The sequence below is a fragment of the Excalfactoria chinensis genome, chromosome 1 (genome assembly GCF_039878825.1).
Source record: "Excalfactoria chinensis isolate bCotChi1 chromosome 1, bCotChi1.hap2, whole genome shotgun sequence".
Classification (NCBI taxonomy): domain Eukaryota; kingdom Metazoa; phylum Chordata; class Aves; order Galliformes; family Phasianidae; genus Excalfactoria; species Excalfactoria chinensis.
The window spans coordinates 128117901-128142843 of record NC_092825.1 but is presented as its reverse complement, the minus strand read 5'-3'; the positions used below and the strand labels follow the sequence as shown (position 1 = coordinate 128142843).

General features: G+C 44.0%; 2 protein-coding genes across 2 annotated transcripts in view; one reads left to right on the top strand and one right to left on the bottom strand.

Moving 5' to 3' along the window:
- Nucleotides 1-15234, top strand: part of UXS1 (UDP-glucuronate decarboxylase 1) — a 58400-nt gene extending 43166 nt beyond the window's left edge. The window contains exons 11-15 of the mRNA XM_072333040.1: nt 4555-4598; nt 5574-5634; nt 9562-9619; nt 12262-12365; nt 14408-15234. Of these exons, the coding sequence (XP_072189141.1) occupies nt 4555-4598; nt 5574-5634; nt 9562-9619; nt 12262-12365; nt 14408-14539 (399 nt within the window). The 3' untranslated portion in view covers nt 14540-15234. The remainder of the gene's footprint in view (nt 1-4554; nt 4599-5573; nt 5635-9561; nt 9620-12261; nt 12366-14407) is intronic.
- Nucleotides 15235-21374: 6140 nt separating this feature from the next.
- On the bottom strand, nt 21375-24509 carry ECRG4 (ECRG4 augurin precursor). The gene is made up of 4 exons (XM_072356229.1): nt 24328-24509; nt 23919-23966; nt 23284-23441; nt 21375-21739 (listed from the first exon to the last, which is right to left on the bottom strand). The coding sequence occupies exons 1-4, from the start codon at nt 24416-24418 to the stop codon at nt 21578-21580; spliced, it is 459 nt and encodes a 152-aa protein (XP_072212330.1). The 5' UTR covers nt 24419-24509; the 3' UTR covers nt 21375-21577.
- Nucleotides 24510-24943: the final 434 nt, after the last annotated feature.

The window sequence follows — 24943 nt, the reverse complement described above, 5'->3', positions numbered from 1 at the left end:
AATCTATGCAGCTACGTTTTTGTTTTCAAAACAAGTTGACACATCCAGACTGTTTGCTTAGAATGGTTCTTGGCTTTTAATAATGCTTGCACAGTTTTACAACATCGGGAGAGCAAGTGCTGGCATGGGCCAAAACTCTGCCAAAAATGCTGCTGATAGTCTAGCAACACAGGGAGTGCCTGGAAAAAATATACGGTGTAACTGACGTATAGCAGAATTTCATATGAAATTTGTTAACGTTGCCTAGATTAGAAGAGTGAAGTGCCAGGAAATCACTCAAAGGACTCCTGTTCTGATAAGCCAGTAAAGTGCTGAATAATATATAACTGATAAAAAGCCAATAAATGACAAAATTTGCCCTTCCAGGGGATAACTGTTTCAAGACAGAGATAAGATTCCATCTGCAGGAGACTATAAAATACACAGTTCAGCCAGGACTTCTGCTGGGATCTTGAAGACAGTCCCAGGAGGGAAAGGATGAAAATTCTGTGGCAACTTCAACTACTGTGATTCTTGAGGAGAAACCTGAAGCTGAACAGGGCATTTAAGATTTTGTCCCAAGGAATCACCTACCTTCAGCACAGTGATTATTTTCTGAAAGATTGGTCTTCTATAGTTAAGCATTTGCTTTTTAGCTTGCTGTTTGTCAATGGCTGTTCACACGAGCAGATTACCATTTTTTAGCATAGCCATCTGTGAATGTTGTCCACCCTGTTACTCTTAGATGCTGATGAAGGCTTATTTCAGAGCAACCAGCCTATAATGCGAGTGTTGTGTGCATCCCTTTAAGGTTGTTTTTCCCCCAGAGATTTACTGTTTTCCTACAAAGCACTGGCAGTGTTCAGGTGTATTTGTGAAGAGAATGGTGGCAGCTGTGTGATCGTGACTGAGACTGCAGATTCCAGGGCTCAGTCTGGAGCAGGTGAGAAAGCTAATGAGCCCATTATGCCATGTCTGTACTGACAAGAGTATTTTCAACACTGATAGGGCTAATTGCACAACCGTGTGTGTTCAGTACAGGTTGGGGGAAAATAATTCTGCCACATAAGTTTATGCCCTACCTATTGGGAAGTAAGCATTTGCCAATATAATTTCTCAGGAATTCTGCTGCTTCTGCGCTGGAGGGGTGAAATTAAGCAAACAGAACAGAGGGAAACATCATCTCCTAATGGTCATCCAAAATAAGTAGTCTGCTCTTAATTTTTTATTTGGCTGGTGTTTTACATTTCATATTGCTGAATGCTCATGTCAGGAGACCAACCCTGGGGTTCTTTTAGTTGAAAAATGGCACTGAAATACAATCTATTAAAGTGTTGTATATCAACAGTAAACACTGGTTTCCTCCTCCACCCTCCTCAGATCATGTCTAGAATGAAGTGAATTATTTTACAGTGATAATCCATTTCTTGTCTGTACATTAGCACTACTACTGTAGTTTGTTTGGAAATAAATGTTTTTTCAAGGCAGTAAATCTGCTTAGATTGCTGAGAATGAGGGTGTCTATTTATTAATAGCTTTGGGATTGGAGGATCTCTTAGGAAGGCTGCTGTATGGAAGAAACTGTAGGGATGTTTCTTTGTTTATACTTGTCCGTAGTATTCCAAATTTCATTCTTCATGTCCCAGAAACAACTAGTTATTGATGAAAAATGTAAGGCTTTGACAGAAATATGCTCTTCAAACGTGAATGTTGCCAACCCGCTATACAGCTAGGGTAATTAGTTGCCCAGATACTGCTTTGTTCTTTCCTTCTATTTGATGGTGCCCTAGATTTGGGACTGATTTATAATGCTTCGTGGGATAGAAAAAAATATGTGCAAAAGGCAAGTTTCTGAACCAGTCAGTCCTCTCTTAATGTGATCCTTCTGACATTAGTGCTGCAGGCAGTCCATTAGGTTTCATATCAGACTGCTCATAAACAAAGCAAGTGCACAGGAGATTATTTTATGGATATTTTTCTTTTCAAATCATGTTGGTTTCATTTTCTTACCCAGTAAGCCATCTCCTGAAAACCGCAGGTTGAGGCTGGTTCTGTTTGTTGCAAGTCAGTAAGCAAGTAGAAGACAAGAAGATGGAGCTTCTTGCTTTGAGACTTCTGGTCCTAGCAGGACTTCTTCATATCAAAATATGTATGGGTGTGTAATTGTATGCTAATGGGTTATAAGCCAGTATGCTACCCCTATTGCTTCCGGGGTAGTATACCAGGGCATGAAGTCTTGAGCCTCTATATGACATTTAGAAAGCTTATCTAGCTTATAAAGCTTGTGAAGGGTTGGAATGTCCGTCCACCTATTATGTTTGTTGCCCTAGTGCTTGTAGTGAGCTTTCACTGTGTTTGGCCTCTGAAATGTTTTCTTCATTCATGCTCTAGTTGCTCAAATTTTATTAAAAATAGTCCTCTGATCTTTTGTAACTAAAACTGAGTGAAAACATTTAACTGGAAGCTTTGTGAAAACTTACTCCAGTATCAAGTATGGAATGATTATTGTGTTTTAAAATGTGCAGTCCTTGGGATATTACAGGATATTGATTGATTTATGGGGTCAGTGCTATTCTGTGGAAGGCAATATTAAAAGCTTTAATTTTTCTTTTATAAAAGTCTCACTATCTAGACTCGATTATTGGGAAAGTAATGAGGGATAAAATAAAGGATTTTGCCCAACACCTCTGTTCCATAGGGAATAACTATCTAAAACAATAAATGGCTAGAAATGAGAAAACAGCTAAGGGGAGTTGTTTGGCCAAACAAGTCAAATAGAATGAGTTATCAGCAAGGAGCAGTAGTTGAGTTTTAAAAAATAAGTAAAAATTTTTGCCCTTGTATTAACAGAGAATTTGGCTGTTAGGAATACCTACCATTGACCTCTTCAATAACAAGTGTTCTTGGTTCAAAGTAGTAGTTCAAATGAAGTAAACTCATGAAGTGAAAAGTGCTTTTAGATACTTTTACTTGCCTTGAATAAATTATAGCTTATGCAAACATGGCCATCGTTTCTTTTTACTGTTGTAAAGGAAGGGTTTACTAAGATCATTTGGAAGGGGAAAAGGATGCTGCGTTTTCCAGTCATGTGTAGGAGAGTTAGCCATGTAGGTGTCTTTGTAGAGATCATACACATATGGCTTAGATCTGCAAAACATATCCAATGAGCCCAAAGAAGACAAACAGGAATTTGTGTGTGTATATAAAATGTACTTCCCATTTGCTTTGAGAAGCCATCAAGCTGTCAGTGTGCTTTTTTTGGTACCATTCTCTCAGAATGAGTTACTCGGTAAGTACTTAAAGCCCTGAGTCTATAGAATCTTAGCCAGCATCTACCAAAATGCAAATTCTTTGAACTTGGAATCTGCCTCAGACAGAAGGCTCAATAAGACAGGTGATGGCATTGTATACCAACTGTAGCTTCTTTTCTGTCCCCTAGAAAAACAAACATGCTTTCAAATCTGTCCTTCCAGAACCATTTTCTTCTGTAGCTGATGATGCATCTCCAGTCAAATTTGTGTTTTTTCCCATTTAAGTATGCTTGCCCATAGCTTTCAGAATCGATATATTCATGTTCTAGGGATTTTAGTTCTGCACACTCTTCAGCTGTTTAAAAAAAGATGATTGTCTGATAGCGTTATATACATTCTAAGTAGGTTTCATGTCTGTTTTGAATTTAAACAACTTGCTTGCTTCAAAGTGTCAATGTATAAACAGAGAAAAATATTTTTAATTAAGTTCTTTACTATGAGAGTGGTGAGGTGCTGGCACAGGCTGCCCAGAGAGGCTGTGGATGCCCCATCCCTGGAGGTGTTCAAGGCCAGGCTGGATGGGGCCCTGGGCAACCTGGTCTAGTATTGAATGGGGAGGTTGGTGGCGCTGCATGAAGCAGGGGGTTGGATTTTGATGATCCTTGAGGTCCCTTCCAACCCAAAATATTCTATGATTTTTCCCTCCCTAATATTTTGATTAACAAACAAAACAAAAAAGAAAACAGACGTGTGACTTGGGGAATCATATCCACCAGGAATTATTGTTTCTCCCATTTCCTTAGATACTAATATTTAGAAAGTAATGTGACTTTGTTGTTGTTTTTCTGATTCCTTGAAATTTTTTCTTCACTTTTTTTTTTTGGTGGTCTTTTTGAAGTTCGTGGTTGTTAAAGAGCAAACACAATTTGCCCGTCATAACCACATCATAGTATTCTGAGGTTTGCTTTAAATACTTGGTGCTCTTTTCTGGCTGAATGCCATGCTGCAGCCTCTTTCAGTGAGCTGGGAGAGGACAAAGCATCGCTTTGTCTTACACCACTAAGAATGTTCCATACATCCAGAATTCTAGATTAATTAGTTGCATAAGAATATATTTGCTGGAGGAATTTCCAAGAGCAAAAAGACCTTCAAAGAACTGATACTTTGCCAAGACACTGCAGACACATCTTTTTCCAATTTTGTGATGCGGAGCTGGTGTCTTGGGTGCTTCTCCCTGGGCCTTCTTACTGGGATAGCAAGGAAAAGACAATTGAGCTAGAGAAGACACATAAATATAACTTCTTCAATTTTCATCTGGTTTTAGGTCTATGGACCTGGAACTCAGACGAGAGCTTTTCAGTATGTCAGGTAAGCCTTGGAGCAACACATCAATTGGTTTAGAGCTCTGAATTGAAGTGTTGTGTTCTTCCCTTTAAGAGGCAGCCAGTGCCCTATAGAAAGGTTTTTAATGCTGCTTTGAGTCTGAACAGTTTTTAACTCCCTGCATTTTAATACAATGCTGCCACCTTGTGTCCTGAGGCTGCTCTGGTCAGTACTGTGCACTTGTCCCTTTCTAGGGGAAGGAACAAGTTCAGGGGGTACTACTGTAGATGATGTTTGTAGTAAAAGCAAAGATAAGAATGTACTTTCAGTAATAAAAAGTCAGTCTGGTCCTTAAAACCGTCTGTTCTGTTTTGTTAGCTAAACATCAGGGCCAGACTTTTGGGTTGTTTTAATCATATTGTGCTTAGAAATGCTGTTCTTTCTTACTACCAAAAGCAGTAACAGAGATGATAGAAGCTACTCCTTTAAAGATGTTATTTTGTAATGAAAGAAGTCTGGATTTGTATGTCCAGGGATGTGCTGATAACTCTGTGTTATTTTTCTGTGGGGAGGTAGCATCAAAATATTCTTTTTTTAACAAACTTGTCTTAAAATTTTCAGAAAGAGAGAAGGTGATAAACTGCAGGTGTTGGTGGTGTCATGTGAGATATGTGGGAAATGGGCATTTAACGAATTTGGGTAGGAGAGGAAAGGAAGTGTTTTTTTCTTTCAAGCAACTTTGTTTTTCTTCATTTTCCTCTATATACTCAGAGGGACTGTAGCCAGTGCATCTTAAACCCTTTAAAACTAACCTTCATTTCAATGTATCTTTCAACTGAGACCATAACAAAAAGTTATGGAAACATGCAGTCATTTAAGGATATGCTGTAAATCTTATTTCAGCATTTCTCAGTTGACTAATCTGTTTTAACAGAGCTCTGAGGAGGTAGTTATCCTTTTAGACAAGAGTATTATTTATGAGGAAGTGAAAATTGCTTCAATCTGTTCTCTTTTTATTAGTGATCTTGTGAATGGATTGGTGGCGTTGATGAACAGCAATGTCAGCAGTCCTGTCAACCTGGTGAGTATGAGTGCTTCACTCTATTGAGTTTACTGTGCAGTAACCAATATCACCTGTGTTTTCCTCCTTGTCACTGATGCTGATTTCTAGAAGAAATTAGTAAAATAAAAAACTTCTTTATTATGAATAAAGCCTGCATTTTTACAGCATCACCAAGGTTGGAAAAGACCTACAAGATCACCAAGTCCAACCATCTACCAATCACCAATAGTTCTCACTAAACTATGTCCTTTACCACAGAGTACAACACCACCAGGGTTGGTGACTCCACCACCTCCCTGGGCAGCCCTTTCCACTGCCTGACCACTCTTTCTGAGAAGCAGTATTTCCTAACGTCCAGCTTGAACCTCCCCTGGTGTAGCTTGAAGCCATTCCGTCTAGTCCTGTCACCAGTTACAAAAGAGAAGTAGCCAACCCCTAGCTCACTACAACCTCCCTTCAAGTAATTATAGAAAGCAATAAGGTCTCCCCTGAGCCTTCTCTTCTCCAGGCTGAACAGTTCCAGCTCCCTCAACTGCTTCTCAATAAGGCCTGTGTTCCAGACCCTTCACCAGCTTTGTTGCCTTCCTTTGAACACACTCCAGGGCCTCAATGTCTTTCTTGCAGTGAGGAGCCCAAAACTGGACACAGTACTTGAGGTGCAGCCTCACCAGAGCTCAATACAGTGGGACAACACTTCCCTGTTCCTGCTGGCAGCACCATTTCTGATGCAAGCCAGGATGCTGTTGGCCCTCTTGGCCACCTGGGCACACTGCATCAATTGATATTCCCAGATCCATTTCCTCTTCACAGTCTTCCAGCCACTTTGCCCCAAGCCTGTAGCGCTGCCTGGGGTTGTTGTGGACAAAGTGCAGGACCTGGCATTTGGTGTTGTTGAACCTCATCCCATGGGCTTCAGCCCAGCTTTCCAGCCTGTCCAGATTCCTCTCTTGGGCCTCACTACCGGGCAAATCAATACTTCCAGCCAACTTGGTGTCATCTGCAAACTTAATGAGGGTGCACTCAGTGCCCTCATCCAGGTCATCAATAAAGACATTGAAGAGGACAGGCCCCAGCACCAACCCCTGGGCTGCTCTACTTGTGACCAGTCACCAGTTGCACTTAGCTTCATTCACTACTGCTCTCTGGGCCTGGCCCTCCAGCCAGTTCCTTACCTAGCCAAGGGGTGTACCTGTCCAAGCCATGGGCTGCCAGCCTCTGCAGAAGAATACTGTGGGCTACAGTGTCAGATGTTTTGCTGAAGTCTAGGTAGACCACATCAACAGCCTTTCCCTTGTCTACCAGGCAGGTTACTAGATCATAGAAGGAGATCAGGTTGGTCAAGCAGGATCTGCTCTTTGTGAACCATGCTGGCTGGGCCTGATACCCCAGTTGTCCCGCATTTGCCGCATGATTTCCCTCAAGACATTCTGCTGTATAACCTTCCCTGGTACTGAGGTCAGGCTAACAGGCCTGTAGTTCCCTGGGTCCTCTTTATGGCCCTTCTTGTAGATGGGAATCACATTGGCAAGCCTCCAGTCTTCTGGGACCTCACAAGTCAAGAAGGAGCGCTGATAGATGATGGAAAGCAGCTTGGCTATCACCTCTGCAAGTTCCCTCAGCACTCTCAGGTGAATCTCATCTATCTCTGGCAGTCCAGTTGGAGCAGCCAAGACTACTAGGTCAGAGAACGGAATACCTGTAGTATAACTTGTCTGATCTTTAAAGACAGACGCAAAGAAGGCATTCGGAACTTCTGCTTTTTCCTTATTCTCAGTGGTCACATTCCCAGCTTCATCCAGTAAAGAGTGGAGACTCTCCTTAGTCTTCCTTTTAATGTTGATGTATTTGTAAAACAGTTTATTGTTCCTTTTTACCCCAGTGGCCAGGTTGTCTTCAAACCAGGCTTTTGCCTTTCTGATGTTATCTCTACATATCTTAGCAACTGCTCTGTACTCTTTCTGAGTTGCCCGTCCCTTCTTACACAGGAGATAGATTCTCTTTTTCTCCCGGAGCCTCAAGAATAGCTCCCTATTCATCCATGCCAGTCTTCTTCCCTGCTGGCTCATTCTGTGGCTCAGAGGGACTGCCTGCTCCTGCTTCTTTAAGACTTCCTTCTTGAAGAGCAACCAGCTATTTTGTACCCCTTTACTCTCTAAGGCTGAACCCCAGGGGACTCCCTTTACTAATCTTCTGAATAATTCAAAGTCCACCCTCCAGAAGTCCAAGGTAGCAGTTTTGCTGCTGCCCCTACTGGCTCCCCCAAGAACTGGAACAGAGTGACCACAAAATGGTAGAGTTCTAAGACAGCCCCTGACCTCCACATCTCCCACCAGACATTCTCTGTTTGTGAACAGCAGGTCTAATGGGGCAGCTCCTCTCGTAGGCTCTCTCACCAGCTACGTCAGAAAATTATCTTCCATACACTCCAGAAACCTCTTAGACTGTTTCTTCTGCCAGCTGCTCATAGAACACCTCATCTGTCTCCTCACCCTGGTTCAGCGGTCTATAGATAACGCCCACCAAGATGTCTGCCTTGTCAGCCCTTCCCCTGATCTTTACCCATAGAGATTCAACCTTATCATCCCCAGCCACAAGCTCAGTAACATTAAAGCACTCTCTCACACAGAGAGCCACACCGCCACCCCTCCTTCCTTGCCTATTTTACCTGAAGAGTTCGTAGCCATCCATTGCAGCACTCCAGTCATGGGAGTCATCCCACCATGTTTCCGTAATGGCAACTAGGTCACAGATAGCATAGTTAGCATAATGGCTTCCAACTCTTCTTGTTTGTTGCCCATGCTGCATGCATTGGTGTAGATGCACTTCAGATGAGCCCCTCACCTCACCCCTAATCCCATTACTACTCCCCCAGGCTTATCTCTAGCAGGCCTGGTTTTATCCCCTTCCCCCTTCATATCTAGTTTTAAAGCCCTCTCTACAAGTCCTGCCAGCTCCTGGGCAAGGATCTGTTTCCCCCTTTGAGATAGATGATACCCATTGGCAGACTGTAGACCAGGTGCTGAGTAGACCACCCCATGATCAAAGAACCCCAAATTCTTGCGTTTGCACAAGCCTCTCAGCCATTTGTTTATAAGGTGGGTTTTCCTGGTTGTCTCAGTGTCCTTCCCTGCCACTGTAGGAATACAGGCAAATACTACTTATATACCTGCTCCATCAACTGACTTTCCCTTTCCCCTAAAATCATTTTTTATGGTTCTCAGGCTTCTATCAGTGACATCATCAGTCCGGCATGAATTATCAATAGAGGATAATAATCAGAGGGGCGCATCAGACTAGGAAATTTTCTTTGTAAATAGAAAGATTAAGTACCTAGGCATTATGATATGATAGTTTCAAAAACATGAGAAATTTTCTGGAGTTTTTATGTTTGTATTAACAGGAAGATTAATGTAATGAGAGTATGAAATCCAAAAGAAAAGGATCAGAAGGGATCAGGATACAAAATACACCAATTATTAGATTATTTTTTAACTACAGTGAGCACTGAAAGGAATACTTATCTCTGAGTAAATAGAGATCACTTAAAACAAGCTTTGATTGGAGGAAAATGGGTTTATTTTCAGTTGGGTGATTTTCTAAAATTGATTGTGATTCTTAGAACTTACCCTTTTCGTTAGGGTTTTTACTTCATCCCATTTTCTATCACCTTATCTTCAGCAGTAAATATAATACGAAAAGGGTGCACATACCGGATCATTTCTTTGTATCTAATTTTATTGTGATTAAGGGATGAATTTATTTCTTCTTCACATAATGGTTTCTGGGTACCCCAACACATCACATTGAATTCTTTTCATCTGAGTAGAAATGAGGTATAATGTTGTGTTTTTTTCAGTTTAACATTACTCTGTTAGAATTGTCTATTGTTAGAAAGATAATATGTTGTAAGTTAATGTTGTAAAGAATACTCCCTTCAATTTTTAGGGAAACCCAGAAGAGCACACAATCTTAGAGTTTGCCCAGTTAATCAAAAAACTTGTTGGTGAGTATAAAGTAATTCTTCACTGGATCTCATGAAGTGCTTATTGTCGTTAGATGATTTTGTCTTGATGAGTATACGTATTATATAGATAATTTAATTGGTCTTGGATTTCTTAATAACTTTATTAAAGCCAATTGTATCCTGGCCGTATAATTAAATATTAAAAAGATAATCCAAATCCTCTGAGCTCTATGTAAAAGACTGCATGAACAGTCAAATGAATGCATTCTTTCAGTGTATCTGCATGATTTATGTCAGTAATGTTATATAATGTTTATGCATGTTACTAGATAATTACCTGAAAGTGAAGTTTTCCTCACTGCATGCTGTAAAAATGCCTTACATAATATCCTAGCTGAAATACAGATACTTTAGCAAGGTGATTCTTCACAGTCGTGCAGGCTGTTCTCCTTCAATTACCATTAAAAAGCTTCATGCTGTGGTGCTAGTCTTTCTCTACTCTTCTTTGATCTACCAGTGACTCCTGCAAGGGCTGCCAGCACCTCCCTTGAATGTGGCTTGGAAGGAAACACTTTGACTTTCCCTTCATATTTGTTCTGATATCTGTAGCACTTCATAGCCCTCAAGAATGGAAGTAAATAGCTGTGCATGGTCTTGTAATGTGGCTTCCTCGTGAGATGAAACATGCTGGTACCCTTAGCTGAGGGTTTTAGTCTGTAGATTCCTGGGTCTGTTTAGCCTTGAGAAAAGAAGGCTGAGAGGGGACTTGATCCAGGTTTATAAATACCTGAGGTGTGGGAGCTATAGTGGCGAGGCTGGTCTCTTTTCAGTAGTGCGTGGGGACAGGACTAGGGGCAATGGGCTGAAACTCCAGCATAGGAAGTTCCGCACGAATGTGCGCAAGAACTTCTTTACAGTGAGGGTGACGGAGCACTGGAACAGGCTGCCCAGGGAGGTGGTGGAGTCTCCTTCTCTGGAGATATTCAAGACTCGCCTGGACGCCTACCTGTGCGACGTGGTGTAGGGAGCCTGCTTTGGCAGGGGGGTTGGACTCGATGATCTCTAGAGGTCCCTTCCAACCCCTACAATTCTGTGATTCTGTGAGTGCTTCTGAGAGATCTGTGAAAAGTGACTGAAAATTACAAGTTCAGACATACAGTACAGAAGTTGATGCATGTGGTGTTTCAAATAGAGAACCATCCCCACTGGAAAACATCTGTAAATCCACAGCTCAGGGAAGGGATTGAAAAACACAGCACCAAACCCATCTGGTAGATAAAATAATTGTTACCTTGCCTGTTTGTTCACAAACAACTTGACCTGTTTCAGTCTGCCTGGAGAGGCAATTTATTTCTACATCCATAAAATCTCACAGTAAGATGGCATATAAACTGTTAGCTAGATTAGATTAGATAAACTGTCCTGTGTGTTTTCATGAGGGAAGACAAGTATTATGGGTATTTAACAACCAGACTGAAGAGTATGGACAAAGAACAAGTGAAGTCCTTTTGCAATGGAAAAACACTAACAATTGCAGGACTGCTGAAACTGACAAGGATCTCTTGAGTTGCTCTGGCCCAAGTCCTGATCTAGCAGGGCCACCCACAGCAGGATCTTGAGGGATGTGTCCAGGTATCTTCTGAAGATCTCCAAGGAGGTGACTACAAAGCGTTCCAGTGCTCTTTTGCCCACACAATGCAGAAGTGTTGCCCTGGTGTTCAGAAGGAAACTCCTGTTCCAGTTTGTGCCTGTTGCCTTTATCTTGGTGCTGGGCCCCACTGGAAAGAGCCTGGCTCTATCCTCTTGGTGCTCTCCCTTCAGTGATACACATGGACCACTCCCTTGGTCTCTTCCATGGCTTTTTTTTTGGACCGTCTACAGAAGTGTCCTTCTTGTACTGGTGGACCCAAATCTGGACATAGTACTGAGTGGAGAAGAAGGGTCACCTCTCTCAGCCTGCTGGTAATACTTTAACTAATGCAGTGAATAATACCATTGTCCTTTTTTGTTCAACTTGGTGTCCAGCGGCACTTTCAGGTCCTTTCCTGCCAGGCTATGTTCCAGCATGTCCTGGTCCTTGAGGTTATTCCTCTGCAGGTACAAGACTCTGTAATTCCAATTGCTGAACTTTGTGAGGATTCTGGTAGGCCATTTTTCCACTGTGTCAGGGTCTCTCTGGGTGGCAGCATGGCCTTGGTACTGGTGTACTAGTCACTCACGTTGGCTCAGTGTTGACTCCTGGGATATATATTGTAGGCCATCAGATAGGCTTTGTGTCACTCATCACCACCATCTGGATCTGTCTACTTAGCGGTACATCAACAGCTTGTGTGATGAATTTCATGAAAGACAGTATCAGAAACCTTGCTGAAGTCAATATCTACTGCTCTCCCATTGCCTACAGGGACAGTTACTTCATCAGAGAACGTTGTTTAAGTGAATAACATTACTTCCCTTTGTGAACACATGCAGAAATCTTCAAGAAATGTTTTGAGATCCATGCTGTTCTAGGACAGCTGGTTCACCCAGATGTTGCGTGCAATACAACTGCATGGGATGCTTTTCAGTCCTGGAAATACAATGCAGAAACTTCAGAATCACCTAACGTTTCAGTAGTAGAAAAGACTAAGTGCAGCATGTGGTGAGTTGCAGGTAATAATGCGCAGTCTCTTGTTTGATAGGCAGCGGAAGTGAAATCCAGTTTCTCTCAGAAGCACAGGATGACCCTCAGAAGCGAAAACCTGACATCAGAAAAGCCAACTTGTTACTTGGATGGGAACCTGTGGTATGTACAGCTGTATTACTGTTGTTGTGCCTAAAAACGTGGGGAGGACCACGTGGCAATGACATCTTTCAGTTTTCAAAGTATCTGCTTAACACCATCTCCGAGATAGCTTTAAAATGGCTGTAAAGTGCCTAGAGTCTCTCGTACTATTGCACCAGCTTATGATTCAGGAACTTCTGGATAAGATTGCATGGCTTTTGCCGTACAGAAGAACATACTAGTACTGGTATGTGTGACAAACCTAAGTTGAAAACATTTTTTATGGGCTTTTCAGTGTTTTCATATGTGTATTATGAAGTGGCTACCATTTTTGTAAGCCTGATGGGTTCTTTGAAGGGTACGGTACGTAGTTAGAAGAGCCTAATGAGTTTGCTGTTGCTGCTGCCATCTTAGTTCCTGTTTTGCTGTGGTAATGTGCATTATGAAAGGAAAAAAAGAATTACTTTTAACTTAGTTAAAATGTTTTTTGAAAGATCTATGGAGTAAGACTATTTTTAAGGCAGTTAATAGCAACATTGCAACCAAAATGTTCATTTGGGTTGCTTGTAGGGAGGAGTATGACAGCAGTATTTTCTGTTCTGCCATAGCTCATTTAAAGGGAACTGTGTGAAACTCAAGCAAAGCAAAATGTGAACCTCATCAGAGAGAGCTGATACTTCTTTGTGTGTGTTTTATTTTAATTCTGGTGGGCTGAGCCAAACTAGATTAAAAATCTCTTTATTTTGGGCTAAAAGTATCATATGTAGAGACGTTCAGAGTTTATTCTATGTGTAAATAAGTTTGAAATGTGCCCAGGGTTAGTCATACATATCTTACTATGCACAGTAAAGTCTGTCCACCTCTGAAGCCTGGTTACTAGCCATCTGAGGTGATCAAGATTGTTGTTACTCAGCACAGCTGATATGCACAAATTACACATTGCCCATGATGACATTTATTTTCCTTTTCACCTTTCAGATGAAGATAGTTGCAAGTGTATAACCAAGCAAAGCTGATGATAAGATCTGGCTTGCCTGGGGAGGAGAGGTTTATATAATCCCTGGAAAGAGCGTGACTTTCTTAGCCAGCTCCTCATTTTAGCCAGCACAATGATTTGTAGGCTTTTCAGATTTACAGAAATCTTGCCAGGAAGCCTGCAAACCCATCTAGTAAATGCAAGCCTATTAATGTAAAAAAAAGTAGCTCCAGATCCTTCTGAAAGGATTCAGAGACACCAGATATTAATATACCGTACCTTAAAGCATGAGGAGGATGTTGTATGATCACAGAAAGTTTAAAGCAGTTAACTTTTATGCTATTGGCCTTCTGTGTTCTGTGCATTCGGTACCAAAATTTGCTCTGAAGTACCAGTGCAGTATTGATACACTGAGCTGTAGGCATGTAGCTTTTATACTGCTTTTTTATCCTCCTGCAGTAATGATACCAGCAAACATGTCAGAGCTTGTGGCTCCTGAGTAAAGTGGATAATAATTCTGTTGTTACTGTCTACAAATCACAGTCTACAAATATAGGCATAGAATATAAAGAATTACAATTATTTCTATGGGATGTAAGGAAGTTACATAAGATACTGAAGGATAATCTGTATCCCTTTTTCTTTATATCGGTGCAGACAATAACAAAAAAACCCTACTAGGGTTTATACCTTTCTATGGCATACACCATTCTGTGAGATTCTGCAAAAGGAGGTTCTTAATACTACAAGTGGAATTTCTATCTCTTCCACTGCGTAACTCTTGAGTTCTGAAAATCTGTTCTAACATGAAGTCGATCAAACGTAACTATCGGAATGATTTACATTTGTTAGGCTTTTTTTTACTTGCAACATCAGAACATGCATCTGAAGTTTGAAAGCTTGAAGTTTGATGCATTAGCAGTGCTGAGTTGTAACCAGCGTGTGGTGCTGTTAATACTTACATTGGCAAAGAATTAAAGGACCTTCTAGCAGTCTTTTAATAGCTGCATTAAAAAAAAAAGGCACTGTTGTGAAAAGAGCTGATGTCGACTCAGAGTGATACGATTCTCTCATTTTTTGGGAACAGGTCCCTCTGGAAGAAGGTTTGAATAAAGCAATTCATTACTTCCGTAAAGAACTTGAATATCAGGCAAACAATCAGTACATTCCCAAACCAAAACCTGCAAGGATGAAAAAAGGAAGAACAAGGCATAACTGAAGACTTGTTGGTTGGACAGGAAACGCCCTGCTTGACATTTGACGGATGTAATATTTTTTCTTTTATTTTTTATTTGAAAGAGACTTTGAAACAGGTATCATGAAGAACAAACTGGAATCTCATTCTGAAGCTTGCTTTAAAGAAGTGGATGTGCCTAAAAAATAACAAATATCCCCCTTCCCCTGCAAATCTTGCCTTGCACTTTTTAAATCTGTCTTTTTATGTAAAAATAGAGTAGAGGCATCTTTTAGTATCTTCAGGTTTTATATCTTGCCGTGAGATCATTTTGTTGTGACTGTCCTTGACAGTTTTATTTACTGGTTTCTTTGTGAAGCTGAAGATAAACACAAACGGGATGGAAAATGCCAATTTATTTATAAAAATGGATGCTATAAAATATGAGAAGTTGTACTATGCAGAAGAAAATTAGCGGTGTTGTCAGGTGGGAGACGCCGACATCGAATATAGAGGAGTTTAAAAGAATTCTGTATGAGAGCTTTATGTATTCTTTAAACGAGAGATTTTTTCAAAGGTTTAGTTTTAGTCGTACACTTGAATTTGAGATATTTTCATTGATTACCATGGATAAGGATATTTTGAATCACTACTGTGTTGTGCGTACTCTGGGAATAAAGTTAATGTATTATTGGTTACAGTGGTCGAATATGCTATTTTAATAAAATATTGAAACTTCCATTTGGTTTCGGCGTTTCAGTGTGGGCACTTCTCAGGCATTATGTGTCTGTGTGTGTATTGTGTGTTAGCTGGAAAGTAACAGTCCTTATGTATTTGGCTTAAGGCTAGTAGCATTTGGTCCTGCATTGTTCATCTCTTAATAGCTGAATCCCGTCCAGCAAAGTGACTTGACTTTACCTCATTGAAACATGTTGTTTCATTAGAGGAATGGGTCTTTGAGGTCTGCAGGTTGATTGTCGAAGTGCAACTTTTAACTATGGAGACATCCTGAGCTGCCAGACTTGGAGATTCATCCTGGCTGCCTGGCAAGGTTTCCCAGGACTTTAGGAGTGATGTGGCTGCTGCGCTCACTTGCGGGTATCATTTGGACCAACTCTGCAGTGATCTCTATAAAACATGAGAGTATCTTCCCTGCTCACACACATGGGTTTTCTTCCAGTGGAAGCCTGCCATGCAACGAAGATGGAGGGCCTGTGGGAGCATTTCCCACTCTGGTTGGAGAGACAGCAACCTGCCTAGAATTTAATTACTATCCATTGCCTCCATGATTTCACAGCTGAGCAGCTTGGGGTCTGCTTTACACTTGAAGCCTTTTTTCTAGATAGTTGATCTGGGCATTTTTTCCATATTAAGTTGCCTGAAAAGTACACCGCGGTACGTGTGCTCTGAATGTGCATAGTCCAACCTATAATTACCAGTACAGTCACAAATCACTGCCTCTCTATATGCTCCAAATCACAGCTGGATACATGTGAAATTAGTGCCCCCCTCCTTTAACAGTTCTGTGGTGAGAACGGCAGATCGCCTCCCAGCACAGTGTTTTTAACCCTTAAGGGTTAAGACTCAAGCTTAAGTGATCTTAAATAAACTTAAGCTTTAGATGACTTTGTGGGTAAGGTATTCTTTCTCCTTGCATTGGATATGAAGAGGTGGTGCGCAAGGGTACCACGCTGCTCCAGCAGCCCTTGAGAATAAATGGGGGTTACAGGTACCAGCTGTTATTTCCAGATCTGGTTTTAATTTAAATCAGTGACTTCTGTGCAAAATATTGGAGTGGGAAAATCATACTCCTGGAGGCTAGCACAAAATGTGCACTTTTCAGAGGAAAATCCCTCTGGGATTCTGAATGTTTGGATACTACAGATAGGAATTTAAAAGCTGTTTTTAGATTGCTTCACAGCCTGATCTCCTCGACAGAAAGAACAAATCAGGTGGAGGGCAAATGGCTGGCACTGATAGGGCCGATTTGTTTGCAGGCAGTATGCCTCCCAGTGGGCCCGAGTGACAGACTGTATTGATCTGCTGCTTCCTTTATATCATCTCCAGCTTTGTTTCAGTTGTTCCTGGTTCAGTTCCCATATTCTTTCAGTGCAGTGTTTTCTAGGAGCAGCACTTGAGGTGCTGATGCCTTTTGTGCTTTAAGTCAGTGGCTGGCCCTGCACCTCTCAAAAGGCGTGAATTAAAAGAGTCTGCTGGTTCTTAAGCACCGAACTGGTAATTTTTTTGGGGGAGGAGATCTGAGAACTGGCATTTACTGCTGTCACCCAGGCAAGCAGGGTAAAACTTTACACAAGCACCAGTCTGTTCGTGTTGTCACAGTGATACGCATAGAAGGGCCACTAAGCCCATGTTAGATACAGGTCCCCCTTTTGCAGTCAGGAACACACAGCGGGTGTGGTGAAGGGGGCAGCTTGGTGCTGGCAAGTGATCTATATCTGGAAGAAGTGGTGTGCAAGGCATGCTCCGCTGGATTCCTCCAACCTCACAAGGAGGACCACTCCTACTGTCTGGAAGTTACCACAGAAAGAGGGACCTGGACAGGCTTGAAGTGGGCCTGTGCCAACTTCATGAAGTTGAACGAGGCCAAGTGCAAGGTCCTGTACCTGGGTTGGGGCAACCCAAGCACAGATACAGACTGGGGAGAGAATGGCTTGAGAGCAGCCCTGAAGAGAAGGATTTGGGAGTGTCAGTTGATGAAAGACTCAACATGAGTCGGCAATGTGTGCTTGCAGCCCAGAAGGCCAACCATATCCTGGGTTGCTTCAAGAGAAGTGTGACCAGTAGGTCGAGGGAGGTGATTCTGCCCCTCTGCTCTTGTGAGACCACCACTGTACTGCATCCAGTTCTGGGGCCCCAGCACAGGAAGGACATGGAGCTGTTGGAGCAGGTCCAGAGGAGGACCATGAGGATGATCAGAGGGCTGGAGCACTTCCTCTATGAGAACAGGCTGAGAGAGCTGGGGAAGAGAAGGTTCCAGGAAGACCTTAGAGCAACCTTGCAGTACCTGAAGGGGCCTACAGTAAAGCTGGGGGGGGACTTCTTATAAGGGTGGATAGAGAAAAGACAAGGGAAAATGGCAGCAGATGTAATTTAAGCAATAAGTTGCATGAACACACAGACTAGAGAAGCCTTGTGACTTATCTCTAGGTTAGATTTTTTGCTCTGGGGGGAAAAAGTAATCATCTGACAGTCTTTTCTTGTGTCTGGAGCATTTGCAGCTTCTCTAAGGTTCTAGCTAAGCAACCGCTGAGCTCACTGCCCACAGGATGCTTATGAATGTCATTTTGTTTTCCAGAAACTTCTAGAAATATATAAATATATTTGGGAAAAAAAATAATTTAACCACTGTAAAAATATGTTTGAAATCAGGTTTAGAGTTGAAGCAGGCAAGGAGAAATGACAAATGCAGTTACATAAATTCGTTAGCCTTAGAGAACGGGCTAAAGAGCAAAACAGGGCTGTGATTAGTGCGATGGATTAAGCCGGTCCTCAGGCCTTTATCAATACGAAGCTCAGTGCTACTCGTGGCCAGGAAGTCCTCGTACGTTGTTAGAGGCTGCTCAGAGATTTGTACACACAGAAAAAGGATGCTTTGTTAACAGTAAGGGAAGTGTTTGCCAGCCCTAACATCCATACATCCTCCCCCTGCAAGCAGTGGAAATGTAACCACCACAGCTCCATAGTGGCTTTGTTCTAAACGTTTCCCAGTGCTGGCATCACCGGTGGTAGAATGACATGGCATGAAAAAGATCTGGACTTCAATGGGACTGCAGGAATACAGGCAGAATTCATGTATGCTAGGGTGACCAAGATGGAAATCTCCACCTGAGGTCTTGAGACCTACGTTGTGCCACGCTTGTGAAGAGCTTTCACGTGTTGAAGTTCTTATTTGCAGCACCACCTCAGAGCTACAACAAATAGCAGCCATAGCTCTGGACAAAAAGCAGAGCTCCTTCCCTATGGCGCATGGTGGTAGAAGTGCCACTTGCAACACCGGAGGCCCGGGTTTGAATCCCCCCTGTGGCGCAAGTGGTAGAAGTGCTGCTCTGCTACACAGAGGGCTCGAATCCTGGGGGTTGGACTCGATGATCTCTAAGGTCCCTTCCAACTCGCACGATACTGTGATACTACGATACTATGACAGGAGGCTCCGAAATGTGATTCCATATCAGTAGGGAAATAATTGAAATATGGTAAGAAATAATTCATATTTTCTGCAAATCATCACTCTGGTTCCCTAATCTTTTTCGGTCCCTTCTCTTATTCACTTACCTACAGTAGCAAATGTGGCAACAACTTCTTGTCTGCCTTGTTTTGCTGCTGCTTTACAGCTTGGAACAAGCAACAGCTGGTTCATCCTTGCTGTTTTCCCTTGTTTTTGACTCTTTCTTTGGCAAGGTGGGGATCCTCTGAGTGCCCTGCTCTGTGCCATGGCTGAATCAGCTGAAAGGTCCAAAGCATGAAGCCACAGTGTGGTGGCCAAACTGTTGTCAAAGCCAAGTACTGCAATCTAGGCTCTGACCGCCCCACTGTTACAAGGAAGGAAAACTACACCTCCCATCCAGGAAACAATCCTGTGATAAAAGTGCATGACTCTGACTGATTTCTGTGGATGACACCTGCAAGCTGGGGATGTGGCATTTTGTGGCTGCGGGATGTTAAGAGATGGGCTGTGGCCTGTTTGTCCCCATTCTGTAGGAAGCCACAATGGACAATGGCACTCTTCTGTCCTGGTGGAGAGGTTACGTGGTGTCAGAGCTAAGATGGCCGGGGACAGTGATGTGATGCACCCTATGCTGTCTGTGAACAGAAGAGAACAGCTGGGAGAGGGAGCCTTCTGTTTGTGTCTGGGGACAGAAATACTCAGAGAAATTCATTAACTTGCTGAGGATACAAAGCCAGGAGTGGCTGTCATACCAGAAGGCTGTAATGCCATTCATTAACATCTGGGCAGGCTGCTGAGCTGGGTGGAGAAGAACCTGATGAGGTTCAACAAGTGTCAAGTGTGGGGAGAAGGACCTGGATGTCTCGGTGGGCACTGTGGGCCAAGAAGGCCAATGGGATCCTGGGGTGCAATACAAAAAGCGTGCCCAGTAGGTCAAAGGAGGTGATCCACTCTTTACTCTGCCATGGTCAAGCCAGATCTGGAACACAGTGTCCAGTTTTGGGCTCCTCAGTTCAAGAAAGACAGAAAACTGCTGGAGACAGTCCAGCTGAAGGCTACAAAGATGGTGAAGGGCCTGGAGAATCTACCTTGATGATGAAAGTGTGAGAGACATGGGGCTGTTCAGCTCAGGCAAGAGAAGGCTGAGGGAGATCTCATCAGTGCCTATAAATATCTAAAGGATGGGAGTCAAGTGGAGAAGGCCAGGCTCTTTCCAGTGGTGCCCAGCAACAGGACATGGGGCAATGAACAAAAACACAGCAAGTTCCATATGAACTGGGGAAAAAGTTCTGCTGTGAGGGTGACAGAGGACTGGAACAGGCTGCCCAGAGAGGCTGTAGAGTCTTCTTCTCTGGGGATATTCAGAACCCACAGCAGTCTTCTGCTTGGTGCAAGAGCTCCAAGATGTAGGGGAATGCTGGGTCTCTGAAGGACGTTACATGAGCGTGAGTGCACATGTCTGTGCAGAGGAGGAGTGATTAATATGCTTGTTCAGTTTGGCTCCCTTGTTTTTTGTTATTTGTTTTACTCCCTCTTTTAGGCTGGACCGAGAGCTCGCAGCTAAGCAGGAAGGACACAACCTGGGCAACATTCACAGGTAAATTCTGCCTGAGGCCATCACTGGGCTCTGAAGCTGGGTGCTCTGCATCTCAGCTACTGCTTCTGAAGTCAGATCCCTGCTTGCAGCCTCTCCCAAGAGAATCCCTTCCTTTGACAGGCTCTGGATAGAGGCAAGTTTTTCTGCACTAGGCGCAGTTTTAGTCTCCTTGCCAACAGGTAAAAAGCTCCATGTCTGGAAGACTGCATTCAGTGGGTATGGCAGAGGAGGCAACAAGGTAGCAATTCAATGGACAGGATTTTTTTCTTCTTTTCACGGAATCACAGAATGGTTTGTGTTGGAAGGGACCTCACAGCCCATCCAGCCCCAACCCCTGCCATGGGTAGGGCTGCCCCCCACCAGCTCAGGCTTCCCAGGGCCCCATCCAACCTGGCCCTGAGCACCTCCAGGGATGGGGCACCACAGCTTCTCTGGGCAGCTGTGCCAGCGCTTCACCAACCTCTGTGTAAAGAATTTCCTCCTAACATCTAATCTAAACCTGTGCTCTTTTAGTTTAAAACCTTTCCGCCTTGTCTCATCTCTCTCAGACTGTGCAAAAAGTCTCCCTTCCTCTTGTAAGCTCCCTCAAGTACTGGATGCTGCAATGAGGTCTCCCCAGGGGCTTTTCTTCTCCATGCTGAACAAGCCCAACTCCCTCAGCCTGTCTTCATAGAAGTGCTCCAACCCTCTGATCATCCTTGTGGCCTCCTCTGAACCCGCTCCAACAGCTCCACATCCCTCCTGTGCTGAGGGCCCCAAGCCTGGATGCAATACTGCAGGTGGGGCCTTTCAAGGGCAGAGCAAATGGGGACAATCACCTCCCTCTCCTTGCTGGCCAATCCCCCTTCCCCCCCCCCAATCCTTCCCCGAGAAATAATTGGATTTGTTTGTTGACACAAAACTGAATGAGCCAGCACATCTGAAACGTGTTAGGTTATACTATATATTCTATATGCCAGCCTAGATGATATGATGTAATTTTGTGACTGAGTGTAGAAAAGGTAGCAAAAAAAAGCACCTTTTAAAAAGTAATTTCTAGCTGTACGGCTTAATGAAACTTGCTGTTACAGACTCTACTAAATAATGGGAAACTTTATCAAAAAAAAAGCTTTATTTCTGTAACACTTTGTATATCGCATACTACTAAGTAACAATAATGAAAGAAGAGTCATGTTTCTTTCTTGGCAGCTCCTTGGCTCCTGCTGTTGTATGTGAACAGGATGGAAGCAGAGACGATGACTGGGGAAGGGCTTGGCTTTGCCCAGCCCCATACACCCCAGCTGTAGGAGGACGAAAACCATCAGTAATCATCATAATTGACTCCCGCCCCATGCCTGAAGGTGTGTGGGTTCCGGGGGCCGATGGGTGAGTCCTCATCATAGTGGTGTTGGTAGTACCCCCCATAGTACTCATTGCCACCGCGCCCCAGGCTCGTCCAGTAGGACATGTCATCTTCAAATTTCTGTCAGGAAGAGAATGAAATGGAAAGAAATAAATGAAAGAAGGGTTCCTTGTTTTCTCACGCAGATTGTTCAGATCCAGAATTGCTCCTCAGAAACTCAGATCCTTTGCGTGCTTTACAAAACTCTGCATCTAAGAGGCTTTCTCTGTGAGATGTGAGCAGTCCGGTTTCCCAGTGCCCTACACCTGCAGTCATGGCTTACCTGAGCGCAAAGTGGGTGCATCGCCCTCTGCCTTATGCCTGTTATTTTTCTCTTGTAAAATCATAAGGCTGTAGAAGCAGTTCAGTTCTGCTCGCGGCAGCAGTGGAAAAACAGTACGCTAGGATATCGAACGCTTGCCAAGCCAAAGCCTTTCCATCTGAATGGTTCTTTGGAAGTATTTCTGGCTGAGATTTGTAAAGAAAGTTTTGCAAAATACACAATGGGTAAGCACGGCCTAGGTCCTTTCTGAAACGTTGCTGGAACTGACAGTTATCTCATTGTTAAAGCTGTGTCTTAATACTCCACCAAGCCTCCTAAGTGGACTCATTGTATCCCACAACAGGCCTGGTTTCATTTGTCAGTGCACACAGGAACTTGTAGAGAGGAATACATCTTGTCTGCGTGGTTTGCCCTTTCTACTTAACCTCTTACTGTTTGCAGCCAGCCTTCAGTTCCTGATTCATAAAACTGCTTTTGTTAATTTCCATATTGTGTAGCATCGCTGTTAAAAAGTCACTTTTATCTGCATAATGTCCAGGAGCAACAAAAAAATGTATCCTTCATTATTTCAGTGCAAGCAAAGGCTTTCTTTTTTTAAGTCGTTCCAGCTTTGAAAATGAGTGCATTCATCTTCTAAGCAATCCACATAATGTGAAGGTCTAACACATACTCCAGCTTGTGTGTGCTGGTGCAATCTCATTAAGCACACGCACGCAGCTGTCAGAAGCCAAGAATCCAACATCTATGACTATTTTTACCTCTTATTTATGTATGGATTATTCTATGCATGGAACTGCAACTGAACACAGAGTCTGCTGAGCAGAGCTTTGCTCAGTGTGTGTACCAGCTCGGGGCTCCTGATCCTGCCCCAGTATCCTTACAGCTTAGAAATATACCCTCATGGTTCAAAGGGCTCCTAGCTGCATGTTATCAGGCAGTGTTCTTTCCCATGCAGGGTCACAGCACAGCTGTAGGGTCCGCACACTCTGCATCAGGTTGGTAACATTGGTTGGGAAAAAACACTAAGATTATCTAGCCCAATCATCAGCTCATCCCCACCATGCCCACTGCCCATGTCCCTCAGTGCCACATCCACACGGTTCTTGAACACCTCCAGGAACAGTGACTGCACAGCCTCCCTGGGCAGCCTGTGCCACTGCAGCACCACTCCTGACAAGAAATTGTTCCTATTATCCAACCTGAGCCTCCCCTGGCACAACTTCAGGTCATTTCTTCCCCTCCTATCACTGTTACCCAGGAAAAGAGGCCAACCCCCACCTCACTACAGCCTGCCATGTCCCCACCCACCCCCCCCCGCAGCCTGGGGAAGCCCCACACTCACCGCCTCATCAAAGCCAAGGTAGAGGAACTGCTGGTACCACTGCTGCACATCGGGCTGGCTGCGGTCCCACAACTGCCGCCGCGGGCGCCTCAGGCTGCGCAGGAACCCCTTGGCCGCCTCTTCCTTCAGCGACACCTCCGGCTTCATGGCAACAGGGGCTGGAATTAATCCCCAACCCCCCCAAAAAAGAGGCTGAGAAGTGCTTAATCAGCCTAAATTGTGCCACATCTTTGGTGTTATTTCATCACCTTCATGCTCAGCAGAGCGGCGTGTGAAGCAATAATGAAATAGGAATTGCTGATGTGATGGCTTCATAGCCCCTGTTCTCTTTGCTTTTATCATAGCTATCCCAAGCTCAAGGCGTGTTACGCATGGAATTTAAATACACAGTCCAAACGGAGAATGGGAGCCTGGGCTCTGTGTGTTGCAGCTGCAGGAATGGGAGGGACGTGTGGCCGCTGTGCGTGCTCATGGTGCAGCAGAGCTGTGCATGGTGGGGTCTGCTTGGAGTGCTTACACAGCTCCTGTGTGCTGCCTCTGAGATGGGGGCACAGCAACAGCACCCTGAGAGCTGCGACGGGCGGCAGCTGAACCAGCAGGGGAAAAGGCAGGCAATTAGCTGCCTCTCTATTTACCTTCTCGTTTCTGAAGCATCCGCTTAAGTTTATTTCCTCTTGAAACACCTAGAGAAGTAAAAATACAATGCATGTTTATCTATCCACTCTTATTTGGTAAGAAGGAAATAACGATGACAAAACGACTCCTTCCTACCAAGGAAAATCTGGAGCACGCTTCCACCCGCACCTCCCCATGCCCCCCATTTCCCTGCTTCAGTTCAACAGGAGCTGTAGGGAACCCTCCTGCACCCCGACATCCTTTCCCCAGCCCTTCGTGGGATGGATCTCCATGCAAGCAGCCTTAGTTGCCAGCACAGCCAGAGCCGGGCTCCCCACCAACCATCTCTCCGCGGAGCGACTGCAAACAAAGAGTTATAGGAGAGAGATGCTCAACTTGCAACCGAAAGCTGAGCCCTCGCTCACTCACCGGGAGCTGCGCACAGCAGCGGCACAACGAGGAGGAGGAAGAAGAGGAGAAAGGCCCAGGATAGAGTTCCGCGGGGGCACGGTGGCGGCATGGCTGGTGGCCTCCCCACCGCGACGGGACGGGACGGGACCGGACGGGACGGGTCGGAGGGAGAGCGGAGCAAGGGATGGCCGCGCCCACACCCACGTCGCGCCCGCCCTCGGCCCGGCCCGGGGCCCCGTTGTGGGGGGAGAGAATCTAAGGAGGCCCAGGTACCGGGATGCTCCGGAGTGCGGCTGTTAGGAGCGGATCCTCAGCATGCAGGAACCACTTCTTATATGGGATGGGATGGGTTGAGATTGAGGATAGGGTAGGATAGGGTAGGATAGGGTAGGGCAGGATAGGGCAGGATAGGATAGGATAGGATAGGATAGGATAGGATAGGATAGGATAGGATAGGATAGGATAGGATAGGATAGGATAGGATAGGATAGGATAGGATAGGATAGGATAGGATAGGATAGGATAGGATAGGATAGGATAGGATAGGATAGGATAGGATAGGATAGGATAGGATAGGATAGGAGTGGCTGAAAGAACTGAAGTTGTTCAGTCTAGAGAAGACAAGGCTCAGGGG